The sequence below is a fragment of the Temnothorax nylanderi genome, unplaced genomic scaffold (genome assembly GCF_030848795.1).
Source record: "Temnothorax nylanderi isolate EJ_2023f unplaced genomic scaffold, tnyl_v1.0 TNYL_tig0257_pilon, whole genome shotgun sequence".
Lineage (NCBI taxonomy): Eukaryota > Metazoa > Arthropoda > Insecta > Hymenoptera > Formicidae > Temnothorax > Temnothorax nylanderi.
In genome coordinates this window covers 22991-35218 of record NW_027249319.1, presented here as the reverse complement: position 1 = coordinate 35218, position 12228 = coordinate 22991, and the positions used below count along the sequence as shown (strand labels likewise).

The 12228-nt window shown below is 42.8% G+C and overlaps 1 protein-coding gene across 1 annotated transcript; it reads right to left on the bottom strand.

Moving 5' to 3' along the window:
* Positions 1 to 10099: 10099 nt before the first annotated feature.
* LOC139780017 (uncharacterized) lies at positions 10100 to 11581 on the bottom strand. Its single transcript, XM_071718547.1, has one exon. It carries the CDS (start codon positions 11579 to 11581, stop codon positions 10100 to 10102), a length of 1482 nt encoding a protein of 493 aa, XP_071574648.1.
* Between the last annotated feature and the right edge of the window lie 647 nt (positions 11582 to 12228).

Sequence of the window (12228 nt, the reverse complement as noted above, 5' to 3'; positions counted from 1 at the left end):
CGCGGTGTTCACTTTGACACAGTTATGTGTTTTTATAATGTCTCGCACTCGCTTGCACACTACGCTGCAGGCGTCTTCCAAAAACTGTCGCGGATCTATATGGTCTGTATTAATTACCGCACCGGTCATTATCCGCGATTCGAACGCTACATCGATTTCTCGCCATATGAGTTCTGTCGCGCGCGTGTCGCCACTGTTACCGGCATTCGCATAATCACCACCGCTACGGATAAATTTTCTTTCCAATCGCGTCTTCGCACCCTCGAGTCGCGCGATTCTGGCAACCAACTTTTGCCTCCGCCCGATCGAGAGCCGCTGACGTTTGGCACGACAGCCTTCTTCGAGCTGCTCGACGAATTCCGCGCATTGCAGCGCCCATGTGAAAAATTCACCCACGGTAGCGACTTGGTCGGACAGCTCCAATAGATCGCGTTCGGTTTGCTCGAATTGATCCATGTTTGATCTATTTCACACAAATATAAGCACCGTTTCTTCTTGTTCACTGTTATTAAAAAATGTTCACGTCGCGAAAACTAATGTTTTTATTTTCGTTGACATTCGCAATCCTTAATCATCGGAGCGGGACCGTCGATGTGCGTTTGCTGCCACGGTTGATTCCAGTGTTCGTCACAGCGACGATAGGTCTGAACCTCCAAATCCGCCTTTATATGCTCCGGAAGTTTGTCCCACACGTAGTAGACGTGATCGCCGCACATTTGCAATAGAACGGCTTTCGGCACGAATTGCAGCTGTTCGGCGCTAAAATCGCGAATGTCCGACGGTCTCGACAGCAGGACAAACATCTTTGCGACTGAGCGATAAAAGAATCTCTTTTACAGAGCACTTGCACATGATAATGTTCAACCATACAATAACGAAGAAACCGCGTTACTTTTCGACCGATCTATAGCTCTCAAATCTCACTACTGCGGCTCGACGTGCTTCATCCCTCGTTATATACCCTTTGCTATCTCTCTCGCTCCAACTGATTTTTGAAAGATCTTTTCCTTTGTCTCGCGTACTGCGTCGTAAAAAATAGCGTGAAATTGTTTAGTCTACGCGCGATAACACCCCCTTTTTCTAGAAAAATTTTGTTTGCGACGAACATGTTCCGACAGGTTCGACGCGTTATCGGGTTGATCATCGTCCCGATGACGTCATTTCTTCCTTTGTCTTTTACGTACTGCGTAGATATATTGTTTTTTAAGTATAAATCATACTATAATTCCTTCGCGCGCATTTCTATTCGAGCCGTATATGCGACGTCCGCCAAAACTCCGGCTGCTTGAATTTTACAATCAAATATCGCATATCATAACATAGAAGCGAGGCGTCGATACTCCAGCGGACGTCTACGCTCGCAGGTGTAATGCGAGACGTATTGCTATCAGTTTTATACACCGCCATTATATTTTTTTCTCTGGCGACTTCTCCGTTCTGCAACCGTCATTGAATTCAGTCGCATCGAGTCAGCGCAAAGTGGTTTACGTGTTTTTACGAGTTTTTTTTGTGTACGAACGCGTGTTCGGACGTGTTATGTGATTTTTTGTGATGTCTCCGCGCAAACCTTTTATACCTAAAGACATAGAAGATAATGAAATTTTGGGGGGACCTGATGCTCCCCAGTTTGAAGACGCTATAGAGACGTTTGAAGGCGCTTCTCCCGCGCCTCGACTTCCATTTTTCGGCACGATATCCGCGCCTGGCCGCGCGCGGGAAGACCTCTTCCGTCTGACGGGGGACCGATCTCTCCTCGTGGACGAGGCGCTGATTGCCTACGCGAACCGCGTAGCGAGTTTGTAGAGATTCACCGCCCTGCTAAGGTAAGATTTCCCTCGGCGTGTAAATATATGATTTGCTATCTACAATGCTGATAGAAGCTAGATACATACGCGGTGCGACCGCGGACCCTCGCGCGGACCCGCGGCGCGACGCCGACCCCCCCCCCCCCTCGCGGACCCGCGGCGCGGCGCGGACCCGCGGCGCGGCGCGGACCCGCGGCGCGACGCCGACCCCCCCCCCTTGCGGACCCGCGGCGCGACGCCGACCCCCCTCGCGGACCCGCGGCGCGGCGCGGCGCGAACGCGAACTCGAACGCGGTTGAGTCATCCCGGTGAGTCATCCAGGTGAGTCATCCCGGTGAGTCATCCCGGTGAGTCATCCCGGTGAGTCATCCCGGTGGTATGCCAAGGTCACCCCCCTCCCCCTCACCCCCTCGTAATCCGATACCCTTGTGTAACCCGATACCCCCCCCCCTCGCCCCCCCGTAATCCGATACTCTTGTGTAACCCGATACCCCCCCCTCCCCCTCACCCCCGCGAAATCCGATACCCTTGTGTAACCCGATACCCCCCCTCACCCTCACCCCCGCGAAATCCGATACCCTTGTGTAACCCGATACCCACCCCCCTCCCCCTCACCCCCCGCGACATCCGATACCCTTGTGTAACCCGATACCCCGCCCCCTCCCCCTCCCCCTCACCCCCCCGCGTAACCCGATACCCCCCCCCCTCCCTCACCCCCCCTCGGAGCTCCATGGTTAGAATCGGCCTATACTAACTACTCATTATTAATCAAAACTACGAAATACTGTGCTGTGGTATAATAATAATCATGTAATAATTCTAGGTAGGCTAATTCTTGATAGGCTTAGGTTTTTCATTCCCAATTTTTTGTACTTTGTTCTTTGCGAACGATAGCCAGTTTTGCACCCCGGCACAAAACAATTTCAATACTTTTCACTTTCAATAAATTATACGAATTATACGAATATTACGTAAATCTGATCGGTCTTATGGCTGATGGCAGAGAACAAGGAATGAAACGTAAACGCCTCGTCTTTTGAAAGAAGCTCTGTGAGCGCCAAACTCAAAGCTGACAAGGCCGATCCCGCTAAGTTTTGCAAGTCACAGAAATGATCATCTCGTTTTGAAGCTGTTTCATTCAGTGAGGCTTTTATTTCTGGATTTAACTTCGGCGCCTCTAGACAGCAAATACCTTTTCGGGGGTATTTATCGAGAATTTCTTTTTTCACTTCTTTTGGAAGGCCTTTGGACAAAACAAACTTCCATCTCGAAGCCAGATCCGGATGCATATTTTGTTCTGGATCGGAAGGTAAAGCTAGATCTTTCCCGAGGATTTTTAATACTTCCTCGTTTAGTGGTTGGATTGGGACTGATGACAGCTCCTTGTTTCCGTCCATTGTATCCTTCAGCTCGGATGACGAATCGCCTTTATCGGCGCTTGTCTCCTCTGGAAGTAAATAATTTACAATCTCATCGTTCTTTTTATCTGCCCCTTCCTCTGTAAGGGTTCCTAGAGAAAACGAGAGCATTGTTGAAAAGGAAATGAGAATCTGTACTTTATACAGAATTCATGTTTGGTATTTGTTCCATTCTGTGCATGGATTCTAACCAACAAATAGTTCACGTATGCTCGACGTCCGGTATATGTCTCATCTTATGAGTGAGCTCAACCGACTTTGAGAGCTTAAGAAAAATGTACTTCTTATCAATCAATGTATTGGGAGAAGGAGATCTCCGATCGTAATGTGCTTCGCCGGAATCTTGTCTCGATAGTCGCGAGACCTTGTTCTCTAGTTTCTCTAATTTGCGTAGAATCCTTTCCGTGCTGTCTTCATTCGACGAATGTTTTCTTTTCCGTGATTTTCCCATCCTTTGGCGGGGAAAAGAACAGAAATTTGTAATTTTTCGTGAAAACGAACTTTGTGCGTGCAACGACAACGAGCACAAAAAACAATATGAAGCAGGCATGAGGAGAGACGAAGGATCTAGCGGTCCTTTTTTGAACTCTGAAGATTGTGGCGACTCCTGGCAGTAACTAACATTACTACATTTATTAATCCCGAGAACGAGGCGGGAAATATAATATAATATTATATGATTATATATATTTAGATATGTTTTTATATAAAAATTTTTTTAGTGCGTTCTTTCAAAAGACGAGGCGTTAGACAATCTGAAGTTCGTGGAATACATTTCCGATGCCGGAAAGCTCATCGCAGAACTACACCACAAGGAGTCAGTTGCACGAAGAGCATATATTCTTCCTGGATTACAGAAGAATACAAAAACGCTACTCGAGAATACAGATATCGGGCCGCTCCTCTTTGGTGAAAAATTGGGAGAAAAACTCAAGAAAGCAAGATCATTGGAAAAAATGGGAAAGGATCTTAAACCACAGGTTCCGCTGAAAAAACCCCTCAACAAATCAAATTTTTTAAACCAGAAGAGCTCGTCAGGGAAAAATCAGGAGACATCTCAGACGAGCAAGGCTCGACACCAGGCAAGGTCCACTGTCTCCCAGAAATCCAGACAGGCATCATCTCGCCAGTACAGTCAAAATCGTCAGGCCAACAAGACGTCAACCTATTACAAACGATAGAGGTACGGATCGCCGGCAGATTAAAACATTTTCGGAAAAATTGGCAACGTATTACAAGAGACACCTTTGTTTTACAAGCCACAAAGGGATATAGAATTCCATTTGTTTCAACTCCTAAACAAACTGCCATTCCCTCTAGTAGAGAATGGTCCAAGAAAGAAAAATTCTGGATTAAAACAGAGGTTGAGAAGTTGCAACAAATGGGTGCAATAGAACCCTGTTCCCCTACCGAGGGTCAGTTTATTTCATCGTTTTTTCTAGTCGACAAACCGAACGGCTCTAAGCGTTTTATTTTAAATTTAAAGAGACTAAACAAGTTTGTAAATGCCCCTCACTTCAAACTGGAGGACATCAAAGTAGCATGCCGATTACACAGGCACACAAAAAAGTGTCTTGGCCGAGACACTACACTAGTGTATTCCCATGTACTTTTTTCCGCTGAATCCGAATCCAAAGTCAGAATTGTCAGATTGGCTAAAATTTATGAGATAACCACAAAAAAATGCTCAAGAACACGAATTAAAGGCAAAAAAAAATTGTTTTGGCCGAGACACTACACTACTGTATTCCCATGTATTTTTTCCCGCTGAATGCGAATCCGAAGTTAAAACTGACAGACTGGTTCAATATTATGACGTATCCTTAAGGACGTTCTCCGGTCCTTATACTAGAGAAAATCGATTTTCTTTAGATTTTCTTGAAACTGTGAATATACGTTAATTTAGGTGTGCTTTATGCGTGGTATAAATTTCAGTACCTCTTCCGGTATAAAAAATCAAGATACTGAGCCTCAAAGTTTCAATTTTTACCAAAAAAAATTTTTTAATTTAATTTTATTTTATTTTGGCATTTTTTCCTTATAGAACTCGACGAGAGGAGCAACTTTGGTCCTTTTGACCAACCTCGTATCTTTTACCGTTTGGCCTGGAAAACCTTTTTATTAGTAAAAGTTGAAACTTTGAGGCTCAGTATCTTTATTTTTTATACCGGAAGAGGTACTGAAATTTATACCACGCATAAAGCACACCTAAATTAACGTATATTCACAGTTTCAAGAAAATCTAGAGAAAATCGATTTTCTCTAGTATAAGGACCGGAGAACGTCCTTAAGGATACGTCATAATATTGAACCAGTCTGTCAGTTTTAACTTCGGATTCGTATTCAGCGGGAAAAAATACATGGGAATACAGTAGTGTAGTGTCTCGGCCAAAACAATTTTTTTTTGCCTTTAATTCGTGTTTTTGAGCATTTTTTTGTGGTTATCTCATAAATTTTAGCCAATCTGACAATTCTGACTTCGGATTCGGATTCAGCGGGAAAAAGTACATGGGAATACACTAGTGTAATGTCTCGGCCAAGACACTTTTTTTTGTGTGCCTGTGTTATTGTTCCCGAAAGCGTATTTAGGTCATATAGATTTAAAAAATGCATATTTCACTATCCCAATAGATAAAAGAGATAGGAAATTCCTAAGATTTGAATTCGAAGGACAACTCTACGAGTTTACGTGTTTACCCTTCGGGTTAAATATTAGCCCTTACGTTTTCACAAAAGTTTTAAAGCCAGTTGTAAATGAACAAAGAAAGAAGAACTTCTTATCGGTAGTTTATTTAGACGATTTTCTTCTTGTCGGGGATTCTTACGAATCATGCCGAAAAAATATTAAGGAAATGATTTCTCTTGTAGAATCGTTAGGTTTTTTGGTAAACTATCAGAAAAGCAAAACCTCTCCAAGTAATTCGTGCGAATTTTTAGGTTTCTTATTGAAGTCGAAAACCATGACTCTTGAGCTAACACAAGAAAAACGTCTAAATAATAAAAACTTAGTCTTATCCTTCAGGAACAAAACAAACTGCACAATTCGAGAATTTGCTCAACTTATCGGTCGTCTTGTAGCTAGCTGTCCGGCGGTTGAATATTCTTGGATATATACAAAGAGACTTGAGAGAGCTAAGTTCCTTGCTCTCCAAATCACGGACGGAGATTATGATCGAAACATGATCTTGCCAGAATATCTGCAAGAGGATTTAATTTGGTGGTCAAACAAAATTCCGGTGGCACGTAATCCCATAAAAACTTTCTCTTTTGAAAAAGAAATATTTTCCGATGCCTCCACTACAGGCTGGGGAGCCCATTGTGAAGGCGAAAATATCCATGGTTTTTGGAAAGAGTCAGAAAGATCCTATCACATAAACTTTTTAGAACTAACAGCTGCCTTCTTAGCACTAAAATCATTCGCGTCCAATTTACAAAATTGTGAAATCCTACTCCGTATAGATAACACCACCGCTATTGCATACATCAACAGAGCAGGTGGTATACAATACCCACATCTTAATAATTTAGCTAGAGAAATATGGCAGTGGTGTGAACACCAAAAATTATTGATATTTGCAGCCTATATCCCATCCGAAGAAAATACGGATGCCGATAGAGAGTCCAGAACAAAAAATATCGATACAGAATGGGAGTTAGCGGATTTCGCGTATAACAAAATTACTCAAACTTTAGGAGAGCCGGAAATTGACCTCTTTGCGTCGAGGGCGAATGCAAAGTGCAAAATCTTTTGTGCTTGGCACAAAGACCCAGAGGCATTTGCTATCGATGCTTTCACGATCTCATGGAAAGAATATTTTTTCTTTGCTTTTCCGCATTCTCAGTAATACACAGAGTATTGAATAAGATTCGTTTAGAACAAGCCGAAGGAATTGTGGTTGTTCTATTATGGACTTCTCAACCATGATTCCCTGTATTCAATTCTCTATTAATAAGTGATCTTATAAAATTTAGACCCTCAAATTCCTTGCTCTTATCTCCTTGCAGGGCCCAACAACACGAGTTATGTCACTCGCTTACCCTGGTTGCAGGACTGCTATCAGGGAAGCCTATCGAAGAAAAAACCTCGCGGACTCGACACTAGACATTCTCGTAGCTTCTTTGGCGAATGGAACTATTAACCAATATAATGTTGCATTGAAGAGTTGGTGGAAGTTCTGCAACGAACGGGACCATAATCCGTACGAATCAAATGCAAACAATGTCTTAGATTTTCTCACCGAAAGTTTCGACAAAGGAGCCTCTTAATGCACACTCAATTCGGCTAGATCAGCTGTATCATTAATATTATCAAATAGTATTACTAATGATCCAATAATTCACCGCTTTTTTAAAGGGGTTTATAGATTACGACCCTGTCGTCTAAAATATAATAAAATCTGGGACATTTCAATAGTACTAAAATATTTGAGCAATTGGAGCTCGCTTGAAAATCTAGAATTCGGACAGCTTACGGAGAAAACAGTTATGTTATTAGCCTTGGGCACGGGTCACAGGGTACAAACCTTTTCATTAATTAAAATAGAGAATATAAAAATATCTTCTGAGGGTATTGAGATAAAAATTCCGGATCTCATTAAGACATCGAGGGCAGGAATATGCCAACCGATGTTTTTCCTCCCTTTCTTTAAAGAAAAGCCCGAAGTTTGTGTGGCAAAAGCAGTTCAAAGATACCTCGAGGTATCTAAAGATCTTAGGGGAAACATAACAAAGTTATTTATATCGATTAAAAAACCTTATAAGGCGGTTTCATCTCAAACGATTAGTCGTTGGCTGAAAACAGTACTGATTAAAAGCGGTATTAAAGATTATACCGCGCACAGCACGCGACATGCGTCTACATCTGCAGCGTTTAAGAAGGGCATAGACATATCTATTATTAAAAATGCTGCAGGATGGTCAAGAGACTCTCAAGTCTTTGCCAAATTTTATAATCGCCCTGTATGTTCTGAAAAAGAAAACTTTACCTCTTCGGTTCTAAAATAATATAATTTTTTGTTTATATTATAACACATATGTAAGCCTAAACTTGTTTATGTAAAAACTTAGAAATGCCTTTCAGGCTTAGTAAAAGGAAAACGAAAAAAGAAAATTATTATCTCTAAACATCTACATTTATTAATCCCGAAAACGAGGCGGGAAATATAATTATACGATCAAACGAACTTACCTCAAGTGAAGTTCGATCGTAATTATATGACAGCCTCGTTCGAAGGAATTACAGTCCCACCCTTTATATATATTCCCCCCCTTTAAAAGCTATCGCTTTTTTGGCAATAATTTCCTCTAAAAAACAAGCTCTAAAAATATGAAGCAGGCATGAGGAGAGACGAAGGATCTAGCGGTCCTTTTTTGAACTCTGAAGATTGTGGCGACTCCTGGCAGTAACTAACATTACTACATTTATTAATCCCTTCGAACGAGGCTGTCATATAATTACGATCGAACTTCACTTGAGGTAAGTTCGTTTGATCGTATAATAATATATTATATAAAATATGTCTATATATGTCCATACTATGTTTCTTTTTCTTTTGTATAATCTCTGTTCGTATGTACAAGACAAATAATAAAAAAAAGAATTAGAAAATAATTAAAAGGATAATTTTTGCATTTTTTTTCAAAAAAATAAAGTCTGTGCAAATGTGAAAAATTTGTTCATATATAATCATATATAATCATATTTTATATACATTATTACATTTATATATGATTATATATGATTATATATAGACAAAAAATGGACAATGCAAAAATTATTCTTTTAATTATTTTCTAATTATTTTTCTTATTATTTTTCTTGTACATATAAACAGAGATTATACAAGAGAAAAAAAAACTTATATGGACGTATTTTATATAATATTTTATATGTATGTATGCTATTTATTGTATTTCCCCATAGGGTTTACAAGGCGTTTTTTGCGAAAAACGTACCCAAACCTCTTACAATTAGTTATTAATATAAACCGACTTCCCATGGCCATCTTCCTCTTCTTCCTCCTTCGCTTCTGCAACGGCCCCATCCTTGATCCTCCCACCTTCCCGTCACCGCTCTTCCCTATTTAGCCCACTCTCTCTTCTTGCCCTTCTCCTCATCATCGGAGCTCATGAGTAGTTTCTCCTCCATTCTGCTTGCGATTTCATCTTCCTCCGATCTCCCTATACTCCTACGCCCTCTCCCTTCCATTTTCTCCTCTCTCTCCTCTCTCTCTTTATCTCTCCTTTCCACCGACTTATCCTTATGAATCTTCACCCCTATACTGTTCCCTGCCTTTCTCCTCGCCTCCAACACCCGCCACTTCTCCTCGTCTCCCAGCTTCACCAATATCGTCATCCAGGCTCCTCTCTGTCCCACTACTACCACCTCTCTTACCGTCACCCTCACCTTTAACCCTTCCGCAAATAGCTCCTTTACTTTCTCCCAATTCGACTCCTTGCCTCCCCATTTCTCCTTCTCTACCCTTACAATTACGTTCCTTTTCCTTAGCTTATCCTCGTTCCTTTCGCCCACCCCCGCCCACCATTTCTTCTTCTCAGCCCCTCTCTCGTCGCAATCCTCCCTCTTCCTTTTGCCTCCGCTTTGCTCCATTCTTTCTACCTTTCTCTCCAATCTCCTTACTTTCTCCTCAAGCTCCTCTATCCTCTCCTCCTTCCTTTTATCAACCTCTATCTTCTCCTTCGACAGCTTCCTTACCTTCTCCTCAAGCTCCTCTATCCTCTCCTCCTTCCTCCTATCAACCTCTTTCTTCTCCTTCGACAGCTTCCTTATTTTCTCCTCCACAATCCTTTCCACCGCCTCTGCTATTGCTTTCCCCTCGTATTCCATCCTGGGTAGTCCGTAAAAAAGTGCCTTGTTCACCTCTTCTTTATTCCACTTTCCTCCTCCTCCTCCCTCTCCCTACCTCCTCCCCCTCCCCCTCTCCATTCGCCTCTTCCTTCTTCTAAATCCTCCGGCTCCCCTTTTCCTCCCCCTCTTTTCCCTTCTAGTTCTATCATCCATTCCTCTCCTCTCCCTTCCTCATCTAAAACCCATCCCACCGCTTCCTGCCAACTACCATTTCCTGATTCCCAACTCCTACATTCTTCCCACACATGTTCCCACGTTTCCTCCCTAAGTTCACATAACCTACATTTCTTCTTCTCTTCCGTTTCCCAGTATCTGCTCTCTCTCATCTCATTCCCTAATCTAAATCTCGCCACCCTTCTCCATCTACTCTCTCCCCATCCCTTCTTCATATATCCCGGGATACCCTCTCCTTTTATTAGCTTGTACCATTTATTATAATCTGAATTCTCGATCCTCTCCCATCTCTCTCTCCTTTGCAACTTCTTATCTCCTCCAAACAGTTTGTAAAACCATTCGTCTCCATCTTTTCTCAGCTTTTCCAGTTCTTTCAACTCTACTCCTCTGTCTTCGAAGAATTTTCCTCTTTCTCTCTCCCAGCTTGAGCCTTTTTTCCCTTCCTTCTCCCTTCCCTTCAATTCCTCCCAGCATAGCCTTGCCAGTTCACTTCCTCTACCCTCCTCTAACTTTTTCTCGAACCTCCATGAACTCATCCCTGCCCTCCCTCTTAACTTCTCCCTTTGCATCTCCTCCCTAACCAGATACCACGGTGTTCTCCCATCCACTCCCAAGACCCATCTTATATACCTCTCTTCCGTCCTTTCCATTCCTTCCCTTTCTTTCCATTTCCATATTTCCGCTCCATATCCCAACACCGTCCACACTAGTCTATCAAACAGCCACAATCTTTTTCCCCAGTCTCTCCCAAATCTCCTCTTCCCTATCCCCCAGACCTTCCCCATCACTGCAGCTGCCTTCTTAATTCTTTCCCTTACCTGCGCTTCCTGTCCTCCATTCCTTTGAAACACGTACCCTAAATATCGAAATTCCTTCACCTCTCCTAATTCTTTTCCTGCCCATCTCCACCTTCTCTTACTATCCCTCCCTCCTCCTTTCCTAAACCTCATTATTTTTGTTTTCCCCACGTTCAGTTCCAATCTCTTCCTGTTTAGATACCCTTCCAGTCTCTCCAACATGCTCCTCATTTGGTCCTCATCTTCCGCCATTAACACTACGTCGACCGCATAAGCCAAGGTATACACCCTCTTACCTCCTATCATTACTCCTCCCCATTTCACTCTGCCCATTTCCTGTTCCATATCCGCCAACAATACGTTGAACAACAGCGGGCTCAACGGGCACCCCTGCCTTACACCCCTTCCCGTCCAGAACTCTTCTCCCATTCCTTCTCCTACTCTTACCCTACTTCTCGTCTCCCTTAGAATCTCCTCCGTTTTCCTCACCAGTCCTTCCCTTATCCCCCTTTCTCTCATTGCTTTTAATAGTACTCCTCTATCCACCGAGTCGAACGCCGCCTTAAGGTCCACAAAACATACTATCAATTTTCCCCCCTTCTTTTCCAGCCTTCTGTTCACCAAGTAGTTCAGCACATAGATGTTGTCTATGGTTCCCATCATCCCCCTTCTAAAACCTGTCTGATTTTGTGGTACTATTTTCTTTCCCTCTATCTCCTCTCTTAACCTCTCCGCCAGAATGGCTGTGTACACCTTATATAAAGACGGCATTATTGTCACCCCTCTGTACTCCTCCGCTCTTTTTTCCTTCCCCTTTTTTTACGATTGGCGCAATTATTCCCTTCTTCCAATTTTCCGGCCATCCTCCCCCCTTCCATATCCTATTGATATATTTCCATGCCCAATTCTCCAACTCCTTCCCCCCTCGCTTCCAAACCTCGCCTGGAATCCCATCCCTTCCCATTGCCTTTCCATCCTTTAACTTCTTTATCACTCTCCTCATTTCTTCTAGACTTATCTCCTCTTCCTCCTCTCCTTCCTTTACCTCCCTCCCACCTTCCTTCCCCATCCTTACCCTCCCCTCTACTCCTCCCAACAACTTCATAAAGTGTTCTTTCCGTTCTTCCTCTTCTATTCCTTCTTCAATTCCCCTCCTTTTTTTCCTC

Coding starts and splice junctions, on each gene's coding strand:
- LOC139780017 (XM_071718547.1), bottom strand. CDS start 11,581: ATGAGAGAAAGGGGGATAAGGGAAGGACTGGTGAGGAAAACGGAGGAG.